Raw genomic sequence first — 23975 nt, forward strand, 5'->3', positions numbered from 1 at the left:
ATTTTCCGAATATTTTAGGATACATTTCGGAGACGATCTGGAAAAGGCAGAGTCCGACTTCTTCAAAAAGCATCCTGAGATTGCGGCCGAGGCGAAACAAATGGCATCATGCAACGCAATGGAAGCTGCAAGGTCGCCATCGCAAAGGTCTGTTAAATAAAAGCCCTTTATTTGTCTAGCTACTGTTTCGCTTGTCGGGACTTTTGCGCCGTGGTTGTCTTATCACTCCGGTTCGCCTTCTGATGTTCCTCTACTTCTCGCACTTCTTGTCCCGAATGCATGGTCCGAACGAAAGCCTTTTGTGCCTCCAACACCACCCAATCAAGTTCAAGAAGCTGCTCCTCTAGGGTCTTCATCGTCCTGTCGCCGCCTCTCTCCACCGCGCTGCTCGCGCTCTTGAGCAGCGTCTCCTGCGTCTCTTTGGACAGGTTGCGCACTGCTTGAGCGTTGTCCGCTCGCTCCCCAATCTTGTTGTAGGTTTCCTGCCACTCTGGACTGTTGTGCTTAAGCGCTCCCAGGTCAAGGTTCTTATCCAGCGGCATGGTGTGCGGCAGGGGGGCTGTAGCTGTAAGTTTGCTAGATGGACGTGGTCGGTGTGCGGCAGCGAAGAGGTTCGTCGACGGTTCCGTGCAAATCGGCGAGAAAGATCAGATGACGAGAAGATGGAGAAGGGGAAGGAGAAGAAGCAAGGTCGTAGGAGCTTGGGTGAAACGATTTCGTTCTCTACGTGACGTTTGTGTCCTTCATCCCGATCGTTTCCTAACCTGTGCGAGCCTCTTGATATTTGGGTGGTCACACTTGGTCGAGGTCTTACGCTGGCGCAAGAGCAGACCAGTGTACCTGCATAGAAAAACAAACACAGAGTACAAGCGAATTGGGGAAGTAAGACAGGCTTTTTAACCTGAAGCCAGGATTAACTAGTGTTGGGCGTACGATATCTCATCCCATCCGACACGACCTGTGCACTCGAAGGCACATCCGCGGAGCAGCAGCAAGCCGGCCAGTGTTGAACCGCGTGTGCGATGAGAGCGCAGGCTGGTGCAACAGCAGGCAGTGGCGATTCAACAAATTCACCTCTGACTTTCCAACAATGCATATGATCCTGGGGGGGGGGACGGGCTTCACGGAACTGCTGTAGAACCTCGTGGGCGGAGTCGCGGGTGTCTGCGTGCTACTGTCGCGGCAAAAGGGAACGCGATCGTAGCGGACACAAGACACAAGACACAAGTAAATTTTACATCTTCCCTTCTTTTTACCCGTCGTAATCGTTACACAACCAAGTTTAGACCGAAACTCGGGAGGCGCACACCACCCTCGTCTCCAGCGACGACAAAACGGAGCTTGTCTTTCCCAGAAGCAATGTTGCTTTGCGCGAGGTCCATTGCACGTGTGCAAGCTGCGTTGACGTAAAAATCGGTTTGACATGTAGGGGGAGTGCGGGCAGACAGGGACACATACAGAAAGGGAGGGGGGGTAGCTGTGGTAAGGACAAGCATGAATACCAACTCTTGGCTGGACGGGCTGAGATGGGCAAAAAGCAAAAGACTAACAGGCGTAATTGCTAGTCTGCTCATGCATCAAGCCGATCCAAGGCGTGATTGTGACAAGACGTAAAAGGCTGGTAGTTCTACCGAGATGTCCTCAAAATAAGATAGACCCGCGAGCATGACGAGTGACTTGCGTCAGCAATCACAACACACTACTGGCGCAAAAACTTTAAACTAAATATTGTAAACTTCTTTTTATATCTTCGTGGTAATAGTAATAGGTATTAACATAGATCGGCATAGTATGAGCAATCAGATATCTTCTCGACCATTCAAAGCAGGTTAATAGGTAGGTAGGGAGGCCCGCTGCCCAGCAGTCTCTTTAATAATAGTAGAAATATCTCACACGATGCATGAGAGCACATTCAGCTACATCTTAAAAGATTGTATGCAAAATGGAAAAAGGGAGCAGTATCCAACAACCTTTAAATAAAACAAAAAGTCCCTCGAAGGAAAAGGACAATGAGACTCAGCCAGAGCCGCGACGCCGGTAAACTCCGATATAATATGCGTCTAAAAATGTGTGGGTTGGTTCCGTTGTTGGTGCATCGACATGTGCAAGATTTTGTGAATTGATTATGTGCCATCACCACGTCTGGCGGTGTTGATCCGCAGTGCATGGCAAAGGCAGGAAAGTTTTGTGTGTAAGGAGGGTAGAGTAATAAGCGCGAGATTGGTATATCACAAGGTAAGGAGGAAAGCCCTCCACGGCGACGCGTTTACCAGGAAAAGGTCATGAGGGCTGGGTTCAGGGCAAAAGGTAGCAGGAAGTGGCTGGCCGCGACGGTCGACATGGGTAGGATGGCGACAAAGTCAGTGATGCGCCAGTCATGGGGCACAAACGGAGCGACGGCAAGGATGATCATGCCGGCGATGGCGACGAGGGCAAAGATGATTGAGAACTTGAAGCTCTTGAGCACCTTGGGAACCTCGATGAAGAAGTTGGAAAACTCGGCTTCCTTGGAGGTCGAGCCCCAGGTCATGTCAATCTCAAACATGTGAGCGAGGAGCGCCTGGCTGACGTGCAGCGACAGACCACCAAGGAAGATGGCGAGCATGAGCGTCCACTTGAAGTTCTCGTAGATGGCGTACAGCAGGCTGCGCTCGCCGATGCGGTAGCGCATAATAGCGAGCGAGATGTTGCCGAGGCCGTTAAAGACAATGATGATGGCGAACCAGACCTGCCACGAGTCGACGTAGTACTTGTCCAGGTAGCCGTTGAACCAGCCCATGAGGAAGTAGTTGACCGTCGTCATAATCCAGGCGGCGCCGATGGCGTAGTACGTGCCAATGTAGGAGATGACGGTAATCTTGGACGTGAATCGAATGTTGGAGAAGAGGAAAGTGCGGAAGAGAGGGGTGAAAGGACCACGCCAGAGCCAGGTGCGAATAGGGTGGAAGAGCAGCTCATTACAGCCGTAGGCATACTTTTCCCATCGAGCAAGCTCGTCGTAGACGGTCAGCGAGACACCTTCCTTGAAACCTTCACCGGCCCAGGCAGCGAGGCGGATAATGTAACCGTTGCACTGAAGACGGAGGGACATGTCGAAATCCTCAGACACGTGGCTCTCGGACCAGAACTTGTCGTAGCCATCTTCGTCCTGGTAGGACACCTGCTGAATGGCAGACCAGCGGAGGAAGGCGTTGTGACCGACAAAGGGGGCGACATCACCGTTGGAGACGGTGTAACGAATAGCAGAGTAGATCAGGTTGGTGAAGAAAGTGATGCCGTTCTCGAAGTAGGTGTGGACAACCTGCATAACACCAGAAGAGAATTGCATGATGCCAACGTCAGGGCCCTGCTCCATCTCGGACACAGCGTCCAGGAAGCAGTCCGCGGGAACACGAGTGTCAGAATCAATCAGCAGAATGTAGTCGCCGACGCGAATGTTGCCATCGGCCCAGGCGCGACCATTCTCTTCCAAAACCTCCTTGAGGGCCTGCTCGTACGCGATAGCCTCATCGTGCTGACTCCAGTCGGGGGTGCGGTTGACGAGCAAAAGCTTCTCTTCCACCTTGCAGGAAATCATAAGGGCGTAATTCATGTTGGAGGCCTTCTTGAATTTGCCCTTGCGAACGAAGCCGTCCTCGCCGTGCTTGGGACGGGCAACCCAGCCGATGCTGTTGTCGGCGTAGAATTCGATGCGCGCGCGGCGGTCTTCCTCAGGAAGGAGCTGGAGACCATCGTCGTTGATGAACATGTTGGCAGAACCACCCTGAAGTTCGTAGGTAGACATGGCTTGCTTGATGGACTTCACAGTGGGCACAATAACACCCTGAAGACCCTCCTTGTAGACAGGGCACTGAATTGTAACGTGCGGCAGGATCGGCGTGGTCAGGCGAGGAGGAGGGCGGGCCGAATAGAACTTGGAGTTGATGGTGAGCTGGCGAATAGGTCCGAAGATTTGGGCCAAGCAACCGACGATGACCTGGGCGAAGAAGAGAGTGAAGAAGATCTGGAGGGGCATGAGAGCGACGAGGGCGAGACGCATGTAAGAGTTGTCGACGGAAACCTCAATTGCCAGCTGTCGCCAAGCAGCACCGAGTGAGACAATGACGAGAATGAGAGTTAGGGAGACGAGAATAGTGTTTTGGAGATGGACCGGGCGAGTTTCAGGCTTGACCTCGCCGCTCTCCTCGTCAATTTCAGCCTCGGCGACAGCGCCAGCGCGCTTTTCATCTTCCTCCTCGTCGCTGTTGCCGGCCTTCCAGACGAGCTCCATGAGCTCAGACTCAATGGCCTTGGCGCGCTGAACTAGATGCAGGGCATCGTCGTCCCAAACCACCAGAAGGCCCTCGGAGGCGACAAAGGCAGCGAATTGATATTTGCGGGCGCGAGGCAGATCCTCCACGGTGGGGAGAATCTGTACGCGAAGACCGTTCATGAGTGGGACATCGACGGCATCAGGAGACCACTGCAGGAAGGTCTTGATGACGCGCGAGTTGACTGTCATGGCGCACTGCACTTCTGTTAGCCAATGGGTACAAAACAATGAGAGATGGAATAGCTGACGTAGCTGGGATTGGCAGAATCGGGCTTACCTGAACATTGAGAGCGCAACAAGCTTGCGCAAACGGAGAATGAACGAGCTGAGGAGGGCAGGCCATGTAGTGTCCGCGCGACTTACGCAGGAGAACACCCTCAATCTCCCCAGAGCCGTCGCTGACCCAGAGTTGGGAGCACTGCTGCTGGTAGAGGTAGTTAACCATGACCTCATGCTTGATTTCGTCTAGCATGTAGGAGCTCTGGTTTGAGGGCGTAGAGTGGCCGGAGCGAGTCGAGCCGGGACGGGAGCTGTAGCGCGGCGTGGGAGCTTGAAGCTCCATGTCGTTGGCATTGAAGGGTTTCTCGTTGATTGCTGTGTTTTGGGATCGCTCCGGTCTCTCGGGTCGTGAGGGAGCAGCGGGAGGCGGCGAGGGCGGCGGCGCGGCGGCCTTGCTCTTGCCCGCCTTGAAGTAGCTTCCGATGCCCATTGCGATTCGTCTATTTGAGGAATGTGGAAGTTGATGGAGGTGGTCGAGATTGCAGTCGTCAGGCTGCAGGACGTAAAACGCCCGGTTTGTGTATGGGCTTGACTCTCTGGTTGCAAGATGCTGCTGCTAGACAGTCATGGGAGGATGAAGAGAGCGGCCAGGAGTATTAGTGCAAAGCGAAGGGACGATCGAGCGCAAACGAAGAACGAGTGAGATGATGAGCAGAAGAAATCGCAACTGCCCAAGCGTGGGTGACCAAAAGAAGAGGAGGGAAAAAAAAGTGAGGTCGTACTTGGAGATGGAGAGGAAAAATGACCAGGCGGGGGTTTCCTACGTGCGGAGGACAAGATAATAAGAGAGGCAAGGTTGTGACGAAGGTTGCAAGTAAAGGGCCGTGGCTCGTATGAGCCAGCAGCAAGGACCACATGCAGAGTGGAACTGCGCAAAGCGCTGGACTAGGTGGTCCCGATCTTTTGGAGCTGACCATCGGCCTCGATCTTTTTTTTTACAGGCTATTTTTTATTCCAATTGTCTTCTGTTTGTACCTTGTCCCCTGCGCATTGTGCGGTAGGATAGTAATAAAAATGGTGAGAGGATGCAGCAGCCGGCGCACAACGGCACTAGCTGGCGAGACAATGGAGCGGGAGTGGAGCCTGGAGAGGGGCAGAGGAGGAGGGGATGGGGGCGTGGCCGAAGAAACGCCACACCCAAAGACGAGGCGGGTGCGCCAGCTTTCAGAACGGAAGGTGCGAACAGGGAGGGCATGTTAATAAAAGGCACAGGGCATGCTGAAGATAGCCAAGCAGCCTCGAAGTGCATTGCATGCCAAGACAGCTATCCGCAAAGTATGTATAGGTGGAAATTCGAAGAGGAAAATATTTGCGGCCCACTGCACAGTACAGCTTAACTTTTGGCAAACGCAGACTTGCGGCTGGCATGATTCGCTGCAGCGCATCCTGGCTGGGCTGGGCTGGGGTGGGTTGTGCATGCATCAACCTGCATTGTACGAGCCAAATACCGGCACAGAGTACAGTGAGGATAATACGAAGCAACCACCTTTTTTGTTTTTTCCTTTTATGCCCTTTCGTTTCTTTTCTCACCGTCCTGTGTTGCCCTCCAACCCCGGCCTGTCATTGGCATTATTTATGGAAAGCCCACTCCCAGCCCCTCCGTACATCAACCCCGTGTCCGGATAGCAGGGGAAATTGATTGTTGACTGGCTGGGAGCTGGGTCTTGGCACTGAAACGCCAGCGAGCAGGATCCGATCCATATCAGGTTTATGTTCTGATAGCATGTACCGTAGCGAGCCTGGAGAATGATTTCGCCTAGACACTGGCTCGTCACGGTATGGTTTACCGCACTGTCCCTGGCGGCGGCGGCATTTTGTGTGTGCTTCAGGTCAGACCCGCTGGGGGTTTTAGCGTCTACCACCACGTTTTCTTTTCCTCTTCTCCCGAGTTTGTGCTCACGGCGCTCGGTATCCATAGACTGAATAGTAATACGGATGCAATGGCGACCGAATTTTAGTTCGCTCTTTAACTAGGTAGCTAGTGCAATGCCTTACAAAACAATAACCCGGCTTTCACTAGCAGTAGGGTAGTTCACCAGAAAACAGGCCTTGCCGTCCTGAAGCTTGTGCAAGATGAGTTTAGCAGCGACGATGGCTTCTGTCGGCCGACCCAACAGCCCAAGCCTTGTGGCGGCCGAAGCGAGGCGTAACAACTTCCTACTTTGGTCAAGCAAGCCATCATGGCAGCCGGTGCTTCGCTTTGCCTGGCACTGGCGCTCGCGAAGGCTGGCCCGTGTCATTTTTTGTTTCTCTTCCGCCAAACTGCCATGTCTTTCCAGTCCCTGCTAACCAACGCATCGCTCTACGGGCGGGCGAATCGCCCTGGTGGCCTGCTGATAGCTTATTGCTTGCTAGACCCCAGCTGCCAGTTAGCCGCCCGTGCTGCAAACCCGACGGGCATTGGCTCACAGTGTCGCACTGCTGAAACCCGCTTCGCTCCACCACACCGCATCGCAACGCTGGCAAGATGGGCGCTTGGCCGCAACGCGGACGGTCCAGGTACGAAGACCTGTGGTTAGTTCCCGCTTCAGCTTGGCCTGTCCATTCAACTTTTGCTGGATATCCATGGCCCGCTTCCTCGGCTTCGAGATTGCCAATCCGATCTGTTAACAGCAATCCCCTCCCACGCGCAGACCGCAGCCGCCGACCTCATCACTCACTGCCTCAATTCGCTTAGCAGCCCAGAAAGGCAGCCTGACAACCAAGTTGAAATTACCCACCGTAGATGGCTTTAAAACTAACAAGTTAACTAGCTCAACAAGCTTCCCTCTCCTGGTCGCCACGCAAAATGCCCCAGTCGACCGGGCTGCTGGGATTTGCTTTTCGATTTTTAGTTTACTGGGTAAGTTGCTGTACCTGTGGCTGGTGGCGGAACGGGACGCATAGTTCAACTGGCGAATTTCCTAGCCATCTTAAAGCGGCGGCATTTTCTTTCTCTCCCCTGGCTAAGCTTGCGCCACAACCTTCGACCCTCGTCTATCCGTGGATGCTTTGTTTGCAGGTATCGCGATGCTAGCTGCTTCCCAACAAGCTACGACTGAGCTAGCAGTTTTGGCTCTTGCCTCTGTTGGGCCGCCATGTCGCCTCACTTTGTCCATGGACGACAAGGCACTCTGTCTCGAGCGGCCCATTGTCCTTTTTCATATGTTTTTCCATATTCTCCGAGCCGCCATCGCCAATCGCTCATTGTCTGGTGACCGTTGACCTGCACACTACCACGTGCCATCCATCATCTCGATAATTCAAGCTCGGGCCAGCCCTCCAACTCGTCCAATGTTCAAGTTCTGGTATCAAAGTGGCCAATAAAGAAGTCATAACGCCGGCTTACATGACAGGTGAACCACACGATCCGCGGCCCTGGGATGGGCAACGGCAGCTGCATCGTCAGCTCATTCATTCCTACACGCCGGCGTTGATTGTCCTCTTGATGCCCGGATTCAGGAACCTTTGCATATCTACAGCGCGATTATACCAGAATAGGCACCAAGCACGCCGCCCCGTGGCCAACCTGCAATGTGCACCGAAAAGCCAAAAACTTCAGCTTGCAGGGAAGCAAGCCATGTATAGGCTGTTGAGTGGTACCAGTACAGAATTTGCAGCTGTCAATAGGATTGATAACATCCTTGCAGCCACATATGCACGTCTTGGATGCAACCTTACGAGAGAAAAAATAGATGCAAGCGGGCGTTGACAGCCACATGCGTCCCCTAGCTCCTCACTCATCATGCAGGCCAGCGCAGCAGTATCTATGAAGCCTCTCTTTTCCCTTTCACCGAGCCTTGCTCTGCACGACCCGCCGCTAATCATGGCCCTGCAAATGCCACCACGACACCCCTGACAGGATAACGAGCCTTTCGCATTCGGCAGATTTCGTGTTGTGCCAGCACAAGTTACAAAGAGTGCAGGCGAAAACCTTGACAACACCGTTATGATACGTGGGTGAAGAAGCCATTCATGCTGTTCCTCGCACCGGCATAAGAGGCGTACGCGTCCCACAGCCGAAACATGGACCATTGTGATAGTGGCGCCTGGCGAAATGTACGAAGTAATCATCTACTGTGGCAATGGGCTTTCATCTAACTTTGCAGCCACCGGAAGGCGTTATTGCTGTTTTGCTGCACGAGAACGACCTTGGAAGGCGCCCAGAATGTTGTTCTATGCTTCGCCAAGGGTATTCATGTTTGTACTCTACCAGTCTACCCGGCCATCCTCACTGACGATCATTTCCCCAACACCGACAAGGCTACTCTCTTGTTCTTCTTTCGTTTTTTTTTGCCTTGTCTCCTCTCCTGAAGCAAGGCCTGGATCATGCCGGATCGCCACACACAGTGGCCCCATGCTTAGTTGACTAGTTAGCGTCTCAGGCAAGACGGAACGAGGGGCCGGCTCTCGTAACCAATCTCTCTGACAATCGCCAGAAACTACAGACACAGATTACAGCCTGCCAGAAAACCCGCTGTGAGGTGTTTTTATGCCTTGTGTGCTAATCGGCAGACGACCACCCCTCCCCACAGCTGCGTTACCAGCATTTCAGCTCGTATTATATGGCTATACCGCTTTTTCCCCATCTCTGTTATTACATGCCGTTACTCCAAAAATAGCAAGGTAACTTTTTAACTCGAAAAACGTGGGGGCGGGCTGAGTCGCTGAACTGAACCAAGCCCTGTCTCAACAGCAGCGATTGGGTTTGTATAAAAAGCAAAAAGAAAAATGGCACAAAGGGCTGGGAACTGCTGGCCACAAGCAGAAACCGAGGCGCACCCAACTCAAGGGTGGGCAAGGGGACCTGCGGCTCAGGGCTTCGCATCCGATAAGGACAAGGTCGTTGCGCTTGGGCACGGGATGGCGACGCCATGTCTCAAGCCACACACAGGATGATGAAAGGCTAGCTGAACGACATTTGGATGCGGCTGCGATGGATGCTCGAGTTAATATCAAGGTGCGTTTATTATGTGTACATGATGTGATTGCTGCGCCATCCGGTGTATTGGCGTTGATGCAAGCCAGATAGCAGCATCCATTCTTCTCCGAGCAACGTTTACTTTCCTGACTGGCTCGTTCTTGCCAGTTCCATACAATTGAAGATGCGAGATCGCCGCCGCTGATGCGGGAGGAAGCGAAGTAGATGCAGGTTACACAGGCCGTGGTTTTCTGGAAATAGTCAATGTCAACTATCATCAGCCCTGCGCACGTCAACCTTCAGCTCAAAATGCACACGCCCCTCCACGACTGAAGATAAGGAATCGTGAAAGAGATGACCGCGGAGTCGCTTTCCTAGTTGGGATGTGAGCAAAGCAAGTTCCTTTCACTGATGGGAGTACCAGTACCAGTACCGGTACAAAGTCGCCTCTGACGTGGCGAGAAGCTGAGGATCGAAAGCTAACACTACGGTTTTTTGTTAAAAAGGAAAAAAGAAAGAACTACAGTGGAAGCATTTGTGCGATATGCAGGGCTTCGGCTTTCCTGCATCTCGCGTACGACAGCCTTGGGAACACAAGCATCGTCGAGTCATATGGTCCTCGTCAGTAATTCCATCAATCATTATGAGCTCCAAAAGACACTTCACATCGTCTTCTTCCGAGCCTCGACCCAGGCTCCTTGATTGAGGGTTGGTCATTTGGCGCACAAAAAGGATAGTGCCTGTATCCGTCCAGACGGGCCGTAACGTAACGCTCTAACTAGTGAGTTCACCTCCAGCCTTGAACAGTGAGAGTGTCTGGCGCCTCTTGCTCGATAGTCTGCGGTCAGCGTCACAATGGCAATCAAAAACGCAATCTCGGGAGCGGTGGGGGAAGGCAGACATTATCGGTCATGCCTAGCCGTTCAGCCAGGGATTCCTAATTGAGCCCAGCGCCTCAGTCTGTTGACTTTATTCATGATCTCGGTCTGGCACCGCGTCGAAAAGCATGCAACGAAAGATGAATCAAGAAGGAGAGGAAGAAACGCCCGGCGACGCCAAGGTGGCAAAGGGCCGATGATGAGTTCAGCAGATGGTGGCGTGCGCGGCCCAGGTACGCACGGCAGTGGCTAGGGAGTGCTTCTTGTCAACATTGTCATGCACATGGTTCGCCAAGAGCTCCATCCGAGATGTTCTCCTTTGAATAAACTCCATCCGCCTTATTCAAGTCGAGAGGAACAAGGAAATGGAGCAGATACGATGGCCCGCTTCATGTTTCTAGTGCGGCTGGGCGCAAAATCTCCTCTCCCAAAGTTCGCACGACTCAAACTGTGGGGGTTCAATTACGTACATAGCTTGCGCATCGAAGAGGCACATCTTCTGCACCTTGGTCATGTCACGGGGGCTTAAGACGGCAAAATGACCTAAACGCTCGAACCGTTCTGTGTTACCTGGGGAGCCATGTGGCTATGATATACCTAAAGAAGTAGAAGAAGAAGGGAACACAACTTGGTGTGCTCACCACTACGGACGGCGGGCGGCCAGTGCGGCAAGTATACCAGCCGCGGCGGCGAAAGAAGAAGAAGGGTGCGTCACGAGCAAATTTTTCCAAGTTCTTTCCGACGGTTTTCCAAAAGTCACTGAGGAAAACAAAGCAGCGCAAGCTACGGAAAGGAAACCTAAACTGTAACAGAGGCAACCAGCCGTTGCTCAGCTCGCCTCACCTGGTGCCTCGTCACTACGGGCCTTCACTGCACCAACAGCCACAAGCCCACCATTCGAGACAAGAGCCACCCGCTCAGCCCAGCCCGGGCGACGGCCAACATCCGGGGCCTGCTGCTGCTGTCTGAGTTGGACGATATTTGGGCAAGCTGCGGCGTCCACCAACCAGTGCACGCAGGCACCTGGTCCCTGTCTGTCCGCCAAGATGCCCTCTTTTCATTTCCACAAAGAGCAATGCCTGAACAACCGTTCACTTCGATTTCTTTTTGGTGTTGTCGTGAGCCCCGACCCCCATATGACTTTATCGCTCTCGGGATCCCGCCCACTTGAGAAACCACAAGCGAAAAAAGGTGCGTATTGGATCTTGGCCAGATGAGACACAGGGGAGGGTTGAGAGAGGGGGGCATCCAGCCCTACCATAACAGCCTACCATAACAGAGAGCAACTATACATATACGGATTTCATATTTATGATGCCAGCAGAAACATGAACCTCAGCTCGGGCTGACACTTGGCAACTGAGCTTAGGCATCGGCGTACTAAACCACCCCCCGGGGGGTTTTGCCTCACCGTTCGCCTCCTCTAGACAGATTCGCCAAAGCAGACACACAGACAGACGAGGCCAACTCCACTCACTCTCTGTCGGAAAAAACGGCGCCTGCAAGCTTTGCGCTTGCTTACTTGCTTGCTTGCTTAGTTTGTTTAAATTAATTTTTTTTTTTTTTTGGTTTTTCATCATTCTTATTCTGTGCTTGCGAGTAAGTGGAAATAAAGTTTTTCTGGCTGGTCCACTGCATGAAACGGCCCGGAATGACACAGGACATTGCTTGGGCAGCATCATAGCGCTGTAGGTGACCAGAGCACTCGGCCGGCGAGAGGGACCAAGAAAAATGGACCAAAAAAAAACGGCAAGGGGGCGCTGATTAGGGAATTTTATCCGTTCCATGCCATGTTTCAGTTGATTGAAGATACGAAGTAGCTACCTAGATAGATTATCGTCGTCTCAGAAAGCAGGCCACCCCCATATGAGACAACGGCAACCGGCTCCGGATGCTTGGTCGCTTGCAAGGGCGGCAAACAAGGTACGAGGTGGTCGATAAAACGGCATGTCATCTAATAATAGATTATAATTTCGGATGGTCTCTGACATTTGGATTATTTCGATTGTTGAATTGCTGTGAAATGAAATGAAAGCCTACATATGTGCGACCCATGCCTGTGCAAAATAGCATTTTGGTGTCTCTGCGCGCCCGAGCTACCCAAGCCCAAACATAAAGAAAATGGTCAATTTCGGTCCAGAATGACCTGCCCCAATTCATGTCTATGATACCATGTCGTCTAATAAATGTGAAAAAAAGAAGAAGAAGAAATGACTTGCTCGCGATTATGTAGTGATAAATGGTTAAAAGGGGAAGGGGGGAAGAATCAGGAAGCTAAGTGTTCTACAGCTCCTCGTCACCGTCGCACTGCTTCTGCATCACCACACGCTTAATTTCCATCTGAGGCTGCTTCCACGTGGCTTGCCAGTCCTCGCGCGCTGTCCAAAAGTCCTTCTTGGCGTTGGGAGAGCCATTGACCCACGGCTTGAGCGACTTGTTGTCCTCAAACCAGCCGTTGGTGCCGCCGACGGCAAGGTTGATGATGAGATAAAAGTCCTGGTCAAACGGCGTGTTCTTGCGCCCCGTCTGGCTCCAGACGTCTGCCAGGCGGGTGCCGTTGCTCGTGGTCTGGGGGAAAGCGCCGCGCTGCCACATGGGCTTGTTGAAGTTGGTATAGAGCACCTGCATCAGGCGCGTGTTGACATATGTAAAGATGTACTTTTGTGACCACTCGAGGCCAAATGTGTTGTAGTCGTCACCAAAGGTGCCACGCAGAATTTTGTGCTTGTTGTTCGTCTTCCACCAGGCGTCGTTGGCGGGGTCGGGACCCCAGTGTAGGGCTGACGAGACAATGTTGTTGCCACCCTGCGCGTAGGTCCAATTGTTGCCGCGCGACTCCATAATATCGATTTCGCCTGATGCAGGCCAGGGTCCGTAAGTATCCTTTACAGGCATCATCCAGATGGCAGGCCACAGCCAGTCACCGACGGGAAGCTTGGCGGTAACCTCGACGCGGCCATACTTGAGAGTGGCGCCCTTCTTGGTGTGGATGCGGCCCGACTTGACGGGTGGGACAACACTCGAATTGCCAGCAGTGGTGTTGGTAACAGCAACGCAGTCGTAAAAGTTGGTCGAGGTGCAGGTGCCATCCTTTAATAGATCGATGGTGGTATCCTTTTCCATCTTGTCGGCGTCCTGGAGGGTGGCCTTGATGACGAGGTTGCCACCGTCGACGTAGACATTTTCGTCGCCGCCAGTGGTCATCTCAAATTCGCCGTTACTACAGTAGTTAGCATAGAGTTGACTGTGAGTAGTATGGTGCAGAGAAATACGTACCCGAATCCTCCGACTTGGACCTCTTTGGTCCAGACATTGCTGTCAAGGCCATTGCCAAAGCTCTCATCCATGAGTGGGCAGTACTTGTGGTGAACAACACTACGAAGACCATCCCACACTAGGAAGCCAGAGATGCCGAGACCGATAAGGATACCAATGACGGGGATAATGGTGACCCATTTCTCCTTTTTGTCCTTTTTCTGCAGCCAGGGCTTCTCAACCTCGCCCTTGGCGACTCGACGTGAGTGAAAGAAGCGCTGGGCGCGCTCTTCAAAGCGCGGTCCAAGTGCGCTGGACGAGCCAAAGCTCGAGGCAGGTCGCGAGACAGCAGGGCTAACAAATGGATTTGTGCCAGTCGCGGTGGCCAGTCGCTGGTTGGCGGTAGGTTCTGTAGCATCAAAGGGATTGCGGCCGCCTTCCGTGTTTGGAGATCCTGAGCGGGGAGGCGTGACGTTGGAGGAGACGTTGCCCGAGTAAGGCTGGGCGTTTTGGCTGTTGTAGCTACTGGCGTAGCGGTCGTGTTGCTGATTATCCATGACGAACGATGTGTGTGAAGAAAATGATGCAGAGTGCAAGCGAAAAGCCTAAAGGGAAGAAGGTGCCGTCAACGCAGGACAATGGTGGTCGCAAAGAGCAAGCCGATGGCCGCTTGGAGCGAAACTCAAGCGGGCGCAAGGCGCGAAGGCGGAGGCGCGGAGCTGTGTAGCGGTCGAATTGACGATGGAGTGAAAGAGAGTACGATGACGTATGAGTGCCAGATGGTATATTTGCAGAGTTCAAAATGAGGTTCGCATTGGTTGCAAATGGAAGAGCGGGAGAAGTGGGATGGTTGAAGAGGAAGAGAGGGACAAGAGAAGTGAGGTGGATGAGACGTAACGCGAGAAAGTTTGTGGCGGCGCTGGTGGACTCACTGGTCTACCAGTCTGTCAGTGGATTTGGTGGAATATTTCAGGTGCGCCAGGTGCTTCCTTCCACTCAATGGTGGCACAGGAGAGGTACCGCTACTGCCAGGTACCTTCAGTGATCCTGCCCAGTGGCTGTGGCTGTGGCACTGACTTTTAGTAGGCGCCGTACGAACGGGGAGTACAGGTACTGGATGTATGTATGTAAGTGGGCGCACCGGGGATGGCCGGAGTTGCCCTTTTTTTTTTCTTCATAGTATCAGTCAGTTTTCTTCCTATGTAGCAGCTTATGACTACATCAGCATCGAGGTAGGGTCTTCTCTTTTTGCCCTTCTAGAGAACGACGCAAAGGATTGTCCAGTTCTATTGTAGCGGCTAGCAAGGCCTCTGGCGCCCAGCCCTTTTTTTCAAGTTGGTAGCGGCTCCAAGTCCCTCCCGTCTACCTCCTAGAGTGGACCTAAAAATTCCGATTCACTACCCATCGATGAACAACATGCAACGCCGGCCAGTGCCACAACCCTTCAGCTGAGCACCTAAGCCCAAGATGATGATAATTAACAGACTAGGGCAATATTTGGCTGGCTGGTAGCCATTTCTGCCCGTACCCAGGCGCACGAACGCACGTGTCCACGGCTTGACACCATCACGCACGTCCTCTGTCCACCCAGCTACCCATGCGCTGCGGACGTGATTGCGTCCTGACAATATTACAGCGCCGTGAATTTCGATCTTGGAATTACCGACCGCCGCTTTCCTCCCCGTCGCGTAGGCGCCCACTGCCCGCTCCCGTGCCTTGATTTCCACCCAACTACGGAGCACTGTCAACACAGAGACACTGCGCAATGACCCTGGCCAACCGAACCACTCCTTGCCAGTTTGTCACTTCTTATCGATCTCGGGCCCTACATACAGGGGCCCTGCAAAAAGTAATGCTTGCATGGATTGTATCACTTCCCCTATTAAAGTTGCCCAGTACTATCCTACCATTGCGGTGGTGCCTGCTCGCAAGCCATAGCTATCAGCCCATTCAACAAGTGACAGGCTGCGCTTGGGTTTCTTCCCCGTATTGGCTTGGGCACCCTGTCAAGCTGCTCTTCATACTGATACACATAGCATGCAGTTAATGCATTGTCGCGGGCCTGGGTGCAGCTGACAAGCCCAGCTGCACCTCGTGTCTGGAGAGCATGACATCAATCTAAATAATAAAGCCCGTCAAATGCGCACCTCTTCCGCCCACCATATTGACATCCAACCAAGAAACAAAACTGTTTTCATCGTATTCAACGGACCGTACTCCTGGATCCGGTCATGTCCGTCGGCCGCCCGTGCTGGCTCTGCGCTGGCCGATCGTCTTGTAAGCGCCATACTATCCAACAACCGAGACTCGATAGTCCCTCGGTCGGTCAGCGGTGAATAGCTATGCTTGCATATCCAGGCCAAAAATAGGTAGGGCTAGCAGCTAACAGAGCTAGAACCTATCCCATCCATCCAATGCAACAGGGCGAGGCGAAACATGGCAGCACACAGCCCCTCCCTCCAGCTCAGCGCAGACCATGATCCGCTGAAGACCTGCATAATATCTGTCGCGCTGGACAGGGACCAGGCTCTTTCTCAGACTCTGTGGAGCGAGCCTTGACGAATTACCATCACGCTAAATTAATCCCTCCTCCAGTGCCTCTTTTGTTCATTTCGCCTAGTCTTTTAGCTTGCTTGGTAGGTACATAGTTCTCCTCGCAAACTTGACATCAGATTTAAAGCAGCAACTCGGTGCCATTGGAAAAGCGGCATGAGGTGTGGCTGGTGCCTCTACTTCTGTGGCTTGCCAGGGCCAGTTTTTCTCTTGCCTTTTTAGGGAGTCAAAAACCATGGCTAGATTACATCCACACCCCTCGCTTTCCCCTGGCCTACCATGTCGCCCACGCCCTCCCCTCTCCGCCATCCATTCCCCTCTTCCTGGTCCTCCTCTCTCAGTCAGTCCATTGTTTCTATTCTGGCGTCTCCAGCACCAGCGCTAACATCAGACGACAAGCCAGACATTACTGTTTGCGAGAGCCTTCGTATTTTCCCCTCAAAGCCGGTTACTGACTGCTCCCAAAAGTCTGGCAAATTCTTCCGACGCCGCCTCACCCGTCATCTTGATTCCCGGCTGCTTTGGTCGTTTGTTGGCAGCCGTCACCATGACGGCTCAGCACAGACAACAAGCCGACCTGATACACTGCTTTCGCAAGTTCCGCGCTCCCGGCCGCCCACGCTTGGGCACTTTGGTGCCTCGACAAGCCACAGGGACAGCAAGAACGCTGTCCAATCGTCAACGAAACTCAAAAGCGAACGCAAGTCCCATCCAACTGCCCTAGAGAACATGTCGCTTCTCGCTGCTCAGAGACGGGGCGCCCCTGGTGGCTGGTTCGCAAATCAATTCCGCTTCCCGCTCACACACACCAATACGACCTACTCACCACATAAATTCTTCGGCGCTTCAACCCCCCAGCCACGAACACAGTTTCGCGTTCAGAGCCATCATCATTTACGCCGCAATGCTAATTCAGCCATAGACATAGCTTAACCTCAGAACCTCATGGCAAAGTGCCACTCGGAACTACGACCACTTCGGCGTGCCTAGTTGATGACAATCGGTATATTTTCCGTTATAAGAACGGAAAGGCGCCAAAATGGAGACCAAGGGATTAATATTCAGTCCCGTAATCCATCGGATGCTAACGAACTTCTCATGGCTCTCTGCGACCCTGTTGCCCATCTTCTGCGAAGAGACAAAAGTTTTCTAGCGGGCTTCCATTTTGATCCACTAGCCACGCTAGAGTCCCAAGATTGGCGCTGGACAGAGGGGCACCGCAGAGTTATCTCAGAAAGAGGCACCTGGACCACCTCTACAAATATAATAATGTCTGCTCGGTTACTGGCAACTCTCTCCGGAGAAGGTCCGACTTGGCACCCTACCGGGCCAGTGGATCGTGATCATGACAGGTGACTTGGTGGCCCGTGAACAAGGTGGCATAAAAACCAGGAAACTGAAACGGGGACTCAAAGTTTAATTCATCAGGCTTTGTCCATGGCTCAAGAGCTTAATTCGGTCAGTTCAATACCGAACCAGCTGAACTGTACCGAGTGTCCGCAAGAGAGGAGCGGAAAAATGGAAGAGGTGATCTGATATCAGCGTCTTGTGTCATACCGCAGGCCATACTCCATTCTGGCGCACGCGCAGTCCGATCGATTGTTGTCAAGGCACACATACAGCATGTCTGCTTCATAAGACATTCTCCGCGGCGCTTCTAAAGCAACAGAAGACGTCTACGAGAGCGCTCGTCAAATCGGCGCCGCCAGCATAGTGCCGTCTCTCACATATTGCCAATGACTTGTCACCTTTATGAAAACTCCGTCTTGAGGGTCGATCCAGAGTAATCGGCGTTCAAGCGAAGCCTAATAAAGTTGGACAACCTCCGTTGCCAGAGTAGACGTCCTGGCGCCATTCGGACCACCTCATGGCTTGTATCTATCGGACCGTTTAATAAGGCACATATGATGCTGGCAGTTATTATTTGGCCAAGCTGGCACCCCACGCATCAGCAAACAAGGCATGAGCGGTCCAGCCCAGGTGCGGCAACAACTGCCAGGTTGCTCTCTCTCCTCCCGCCTTGCGCAATTGATTGTAGCCCTGTCGTGTTTTCTTTCCATCCAAGGGCCCGGTATGCTGGAAAATGTAACCATGGGAATAAAGAGGCATATTGCGTACCCACTTGTCGGGACGGGCCAGCCAACATCAACGTGCAGCGCCTATCACTAACATATTAGGCCCAGCCTCCCGTATATGCAAGCACTCGGATAACACTAGTGCACCCAACAACAAAAAGCCACAGACGAGTAAAAGCTCTGCTTTGCAGGGGGTATCTCTAATCTGTATCTAACGTGGGCCAGGTTCGACACGTCTGATGGGCAGCGGAAGCGGCGCCGGAAGCCTGGGAATGGGGCACATAAGGCTATCATGGTGGGAACATGGTCAATTCCTGAATTCCCAATGGTCCATGGGCTGTTGCTTCCTTGTCATACATTCACGCCATGATAGCCGTTGATTACCGTACTGGTAATAAACGAGGGAAAAGAAGCCCGCGAACCACGTTGTGGGAACGCATTGTGGGAACACAAGCAAGGCAAGGCTTTGCATGTACAACGCATACATGCGAGCCTTGTCGGGTTCAGTCTTATTCACGCCTGCGCACGGAGCCCGATACGGGACGTCGAGAACAAGAGAGGACGATGGGTTATCAACCGAAATGCAAGTGGCTTGCAAAAACGTGTGAGTTAATGCACATGTCTCACCTTACCGATTACCCTTTTTCGCTCATCTCGTTTACATTCTTGATTTGGAGTTTTGTACATGTATTTGCCAGAGGTTCTTTGTGCTTGCTTGTGCTTGCCGTGGACCGCTGTCCCATCAAGTCCCTCGTATTCTCCCGGCTAACAACATGTAACAGAATTGCATCTTACGCTTGAAAGCCACATCCAGATATCAAACAAGCTTGGCCTGAGACCGCGCTTCTGGTCGAGCATTGTTTATGCACCGGGCTCGGTCTTTGCCTAGAAGATGCCGTATTGCAGATACCTGCACACAAAGTGCGTCATCCGGCCAACAGTGCCTGGCGATGCCTTGGTCCGTGTAATGAATGGTGAGGACGCACAGGGTATCACGACCTTCTTGCTGTAGATCAACGATGCGTATGCAAGAACCGGCTTTCTCCATCATTCATCTCCCGAGCTTGTCTCACTACCATCACCTTGTCTGGCAGCCCTGTCTCGGAGACGCCAGCGATATTATTGACGGGTGTGCCACGTTGCATCATGCAAAACGCTTGACGCTGCGGATAGTAGTTTAAGAAAAAAGACGATGCATGTCGTGAAGAGATTAAAACAAGCTCATTACGCCATCACCCCGTTCCTCAATCCGAAAGGGACACGATGCCGGCGCCGGCCCGATGTCGTCAGCCGCCCCGTTGTCAAACGTGTCTCGAGCCCGACGTCGCGGTACTCAGATCGCGCCGTTTTATCACACCCATGAGATATTATTCACGTTTTTTTTTGTGGCTTGCTTAGGGTTTCGGATGCAGCTTTTTTCTTTCTTTTTTTTTCTTTCCCCTCTTCGTATCCTGCAACTCCTGCAGCCTGTACCTGCGACGGGCCATCTCGTATTCTCATGCTTGTTAGCGCGTGTGCCGAAACCGCAACCCCTCTTCCATTCATTGCCCGTTGGGCCGCGCTGATCTGCTGTTCATTGTCTTAGCTGTTGGGCGGTGAGATGCACAATGAAACGATGCTACCCCGACGATGCGCAAAGCCAACAGGCGGTTTCCAGGGCTCAAAATCTCGCGCACATCTAGATCTAGCCTCTTGCCTCGCGTAGCAGTGCACGCTACGACTTGCATTCAAAGTGCGGAGAAGGCTTACAAGGCAGCCGCGCAATCCATACCATCTCCTTACACGGGCTCATACCGGCTCATACCGGCTCTTACCGGCTTCGATTTCTGAGGACGCGCAAATCGCGCCCCCTTGTTTCCCGAACCACGCGACGGGCAAATACTGCGCTGGGAATATCACGGAGAGAGATCGCACAGCGGCCGAGAAGGTTTCGGAGCGCATAGTGTTGCGCTGCTGTGCTTCCCACTCGCTCCTGTGTGTTGCCGAGGACGAAAGAAACCCCGGTGACACAGGACGGACAAGCAGGCCGGTTCGTGCGCTGCCCCGACCATCACCATCGGAGCGTACGGCCGCGCTCAGCGTTGCCCCCGGATTACAAAATCTCAGCTGGCTCACCTGTGGTTGGTGAGAATTGCATCGTGCTTTCCCATTTTGGACGGGTTCAAATACACCTGTCAAAGGCCATCTCAAGGTGCTCACGGCATTTCATCTCAAAATATCTCAAACGACATCACCACTCGCTCGCTCAACCCGACATGGCTCGGTTTGCTGCTTGGTCACTGGCCGTGTTTACCGGGGTGGCGCTTGCCGTTTCTTCCAACGACTTGGGCTCCGTTCTCCAAGAGCATCAAAATCTGACCACTTTTTACAACTTGATCAAGGTAGGCAGGCTTATACCACGTTCCTCATCAACAGCTCCTCACTAACACCCGCAGAACAACTCCGATGTACTCTTGGAACTTCCTAGCTACAATGGCGTGACTGTAAGCTTCATCTACACTTCCCGAGCCACACTCATCATCCCTCAACGCAGCGCATACTCATCCAGCCGTGCCCCCAGATCCTCGCGCCGTCGGACAAGGCCTTTGAGGATATCCCCTACACCTCCCTCAACGGCGTTTGGGACCCCAACGACCACGCCAAGACGACCGCCTTCCTACAGTACCACGTCATCCGGGGCAGCGTCTCTGTCGGGGACCTCGAGGCCGGGCCGACCTATCTGGAGCCGACGCTGCTGACCGGCGCCGCCGCGCCCGCGTGGACCAACGTGACCGCCGGCCAGAACGTGCTCCTCACGCGGCAGCCCGGCGACGCCGCCGTGCTGACCAGCGGCCTCGGCGCGCGCTGCACCATAATCGAGCGCGATCTCGACTTCCGCGGCGGCCGCGTCCAGGTGGTCGACCACCTGCTGATGCCGCCCGCGCCGCTGCGCCAGACCGCAGAGGCCTTCCAGGCCGGCTCCTTCGTCGCCGCGCTGTACGCCGCAGGGCTGATGCCGGACGTCGGCGACCGGCCCAACGTGACCGTTTTCGCGCCGCGGGACGCCGCCGTCGACCTGGTCGGGGGCTCGCTGCGGGCGCTGGACCGCGCGTCGCTGTCGCGCGTCGCCGCCTACCACGTCGTGCCGGGCCGGGTCCTGTCCTCGGCGGACCTCGCCAATGGCAGCGTGCTGGCTACCCTGGGCGCCGGTGGTAGTGGTAACGGGACGGCGCCGGGGTTGACGGTCCGGCAGGAGGGCAACAACAAGTTCGTCAACACCGCGCAGATCGTCCAGCCGGACATCCTACTCGCCAACGGCATCATGCACCTCGTCGCCGACGTGCTCAACCCAGACGCGACCGCCGCGGCGCCCAACGCCAGCGCGCCCACCCAAGCGCCAGCCTTCCCCGTAAGCGTCGCCAGCAGCCCGTTCGCTTCAGCGCTGCCGTGCACGACCAACTGCCCAAGCAGCACGGGAGGCGCCACTGCGTCGCCGACGACGACCACGGCCGTTGGCGGCAAGTCCAAGTCGAGCGAGAACCCCGGCGTCCCGGCGCCGACCGTCCATGCGGCCGTGGCGGCGTTGGGTGTCTTGGGCGCCGGCCTACTACTGTAGGACCGGCTTCAACTTCTTTGGATACGCAGCGTGGAATGATAGATGAGACACAATGGCGTTTGCGGATTGAACATAGTAATGAACATACCTGTATCGAAGTGGTAGATAGCCAACGACTTTCTCCGAAGCAGTAATAGAGAGGGCAGCAGAAAAAAGACAGCCTTTGACAGGCATATGTGAGTGCTTACGTGGTCAATAGTAGGCATCATGTCCTTCAGATTATCTGCCTAATCAGAAACAGAGAGCGCAGTGACTCTCACGTCTCTTCCTAGACGCTCGTCCCATAAATACATTCCCCAACGCCAGATCAGTCCATGCCAAATTCCTTTTCGTTTGTGTGATCTTTCGGTACTCCGGTCCAAGCAAAGCAAGCAAGCATCCTTTTTTTGTTAAGCGTATTATACACAAACCACGCATCTCCAAACAATACCAGTCGTTCCGTTGTCCAGCATGTCTTGCTTCGGTCGTAACTCAGTATCCGCCTCGACCGCGGCCATCGCGGCTGTCTACGCTGCGACTGCGACGACCGTAGCCGCCGCCGCCGCCGCCGCCGCCGCCACCTTTTCTGTGCGGCGGCGAGCGTGACCGCGAAGAGTACGAGGCGCGCGAGCGGCTCCTGTATCTGCCTCCTCCACCGTTGCCCCGTGGAGGCGGCGGTGACCGGGAACGCGACGAGCCGCCGGCGCCACCGCCGCCGGGTCGATAGACATCCGAGCGAGGTCCGAATTTGCTACCGCCTCCCGGGGAGGTAGGCGGGCCGCCTCGACGACGTCGGCCGCCACCACCGCCACCACCACCACCGCCTCCTCCGCGCCCGCCAGCCGCGAACGGCACGCGGGGGTCAATGTTCGCGCCGCGCCGGGCTGTCGGCGGCGCTGGGGAGAGCTTGCGTCGTGGTAGCACGATGGACACGTGGATCGTGGCGCCGTCGACTTGGGCCTCATGCATGTTGGCAATGGCGGCTTCGGCGTCGGCCTCGCGGTCATACAAAATGTACGCGGTGCCTCGATTCGTGTTGACTGTCACTTTCGTTAGGGGCCATTGGTGCCAGGGTGTTGAGGGTTTTCACAGGGATAGCTTACAGGCTCGGTTCACTGGGAGATCGAGGTCCTTGATGCGGCCAAACATGCCGAAGATCTCGTACAGGTGGTTCTCGTTGATTGTCTTTGTCAAACGCTCCACGACAATCTACCCCGCCCTCCAAGGTCAGCGCACACGTTCCACACCACCGTTCGGGGAGGATAGGGGCGGCACGTACCTTTGTGCTCTTGGCCAAGGGGCCCTCGCTGCCTCTGCGGCTGCGGCTCCAGCTGCGACTGTCGCTGCGACGACTCGGGCTCCTGGAGTAGCTGCGCCCGCGGCTGTAGCTACGGCTGCGGCTGTAGCTGCGGCTCCTGCTCCGGCTGTAACTTCGGCCGCGCCCTCCCCCGCCACCACCGTTGCGCGCCGACGAGCGCGATCGGCTGCGCGATCGAGAGGGCGACCGCGACCGGGCGCTGTGGTCCTTGTTGGGCTTGGGCGACCGCGATCGCGAGCGAAAGCGCCCTCGTGCCGGCGATGGCGACGGCATGATGCAAGAACTGTTTAAATGGGCGGTTTGGTCCGGTTGGCAGCTCGTCGATTATGTTGCCGAGTGTGGGATTGTTTGCAAAGGGATGAATGCGCCTTGGTTTTCTTGTTTGCCAAATGCAACGAAGTCTTTAAAGGAAGCTACCTGGTCACGTGTGGGTCCAGGAACCGCGCAGCAAAGTGACGAGCAAACAGACGCTGATATTGTGCTGATGCAGTAACGTAGTAGACAAGATGTTTTGTTCTTGTTTCTTTGTTCTTTCGTCTATTGGCCTATTTTTGTCTGATGCTTCGGAACTTTGTGCTAGATACGAACGCGTTGTGGTAGTGAATCACGTAGTGCAAATGTTTCCGGCCACAACTAGAGGCTTAGGTTGTGATGCATGCAAGCTAATTAAACTACACTTCTTATTTTACAACACACGTGGAGAGAATTGTACCAAAAAAGCCTCAAGTCTAGATTCTAACTAAAATAAACATTTTAAAGAGATAGGCAGAGCTATTTAAGCGATTACCTCTGTAAACCTCCTATAAACTTTCTACCTCACTCTAGGGTAGA

At 54.0% G+C, this 23975-nt stretch overlaps 5 protein-coding genes across 5 annotated transcripts; 1 reads left to right on the forward strand and 4 right to left on the reverse strand.

Annotated features, from left to right (window-relative positions):
• Positions 1–179: 179 nt before the first annotated feature.
• Positions 180–542, reverse strand: ISF_05740 (hypothetical protein; the record flags this gene model as incomplete). The annotated part of the gene is made up of 1 exon (XM_018849345.1): positions 180–542. The coding sequence occupies one exon, from the start codon at positions 540–542 to the stop codon at positions 180–182; it is 363 nt and encodes a 120-aa protein (XP_018703372.1).
• A 1724-nt stretch (positions 543–2266) lies between these two features.
• ISF_05741 (Glycosyl transferase, family 2) lies at positions 2267–5021 on the reverse strand (the record flags this gene model as incomplete). The annotated part of the gene is made up of 2 exons (XM_018849346.1): positions 2267–4507; positions 4590–5021. The coding sequence occupies 2 exons, from the start codon at positions 5019–5021 to the stop codon at positions 2267–2269; spliced, it is 2673 nt and encodes an 890-aa protein (XP_018703373.1).
• Positions 5022–12652: 7631 nt separating this feature from the next.
• On the reverse strand, positions 12653–14181 carry ISF_05742 (glucan 1,3-beta-glucosidase; the record flags this gene model as incomplete). The annotated part of the gene is made up of 2 exons (XM_018849347.1): positions 12653–13589; positions 13646–14181. The coding sequence occupies 2 exons, from the start codon at positions 14179–14181 to the stop codon at positions 12653–12655; spliced, it is 1473 nt and encodes a 490-aa protein (XP_018703374.1).
• Positions 14182–20507: 6326 nt separating this feature from the next.
• On the forward strand, positions 20508–21847 carry ISF_05743 (beta-Ig-H3/Fasciclin; the record flags this gene model as incomplete). Its single annotated transcript, XM_018849348.1, has 3 exons — positions 20508–20633; positions 20688–20735; positions 20801–21847. The coding sequence occupies 3 exons, from the start codon at positions 20508–20510 to the stop codon at positions 21845–21847; spliced, it is 1221 nt and encodes a 406-aa protein (XP_018703375.1).
• Positions 21848–22318: 471 nt separating this feature from the next.
• Positions 22319–23417, reverse strand: ISF_05744 (Nucleotide-binding, alpha-beta plait; the record flags this gene model as incomplete). The annotated part of the gene is made up of 3 exons (XM_018849349.1): positions 22319–22866; positions 22930–23035; positions 23106–23417. The coding sequence occupies 3 exons, from the start codon at positions 23415–23417 to the stop codon at positions 22319–22321; spliced, it is 966 nt and encodes a 321-aa protein (XP_018703376.1).
• Positions 23418–23975: the final 558 nt, after the last annotated feature.

This window comes from Cordyceps fumosorosea, assembly GCF_001636725.1.
Source record: "Cordyceps fumosorosea ARSEF 2679 chromosome Unknown scaffold_14, whole genome shotgun sequence".
Taxonomy (NCBI): Eukaryota; Fungi; Ascomycota; class Sordariomycetes; order Hypocreales; family Cordycipitaceae; genus Cordyceps; species Cordyceps fumosorosea.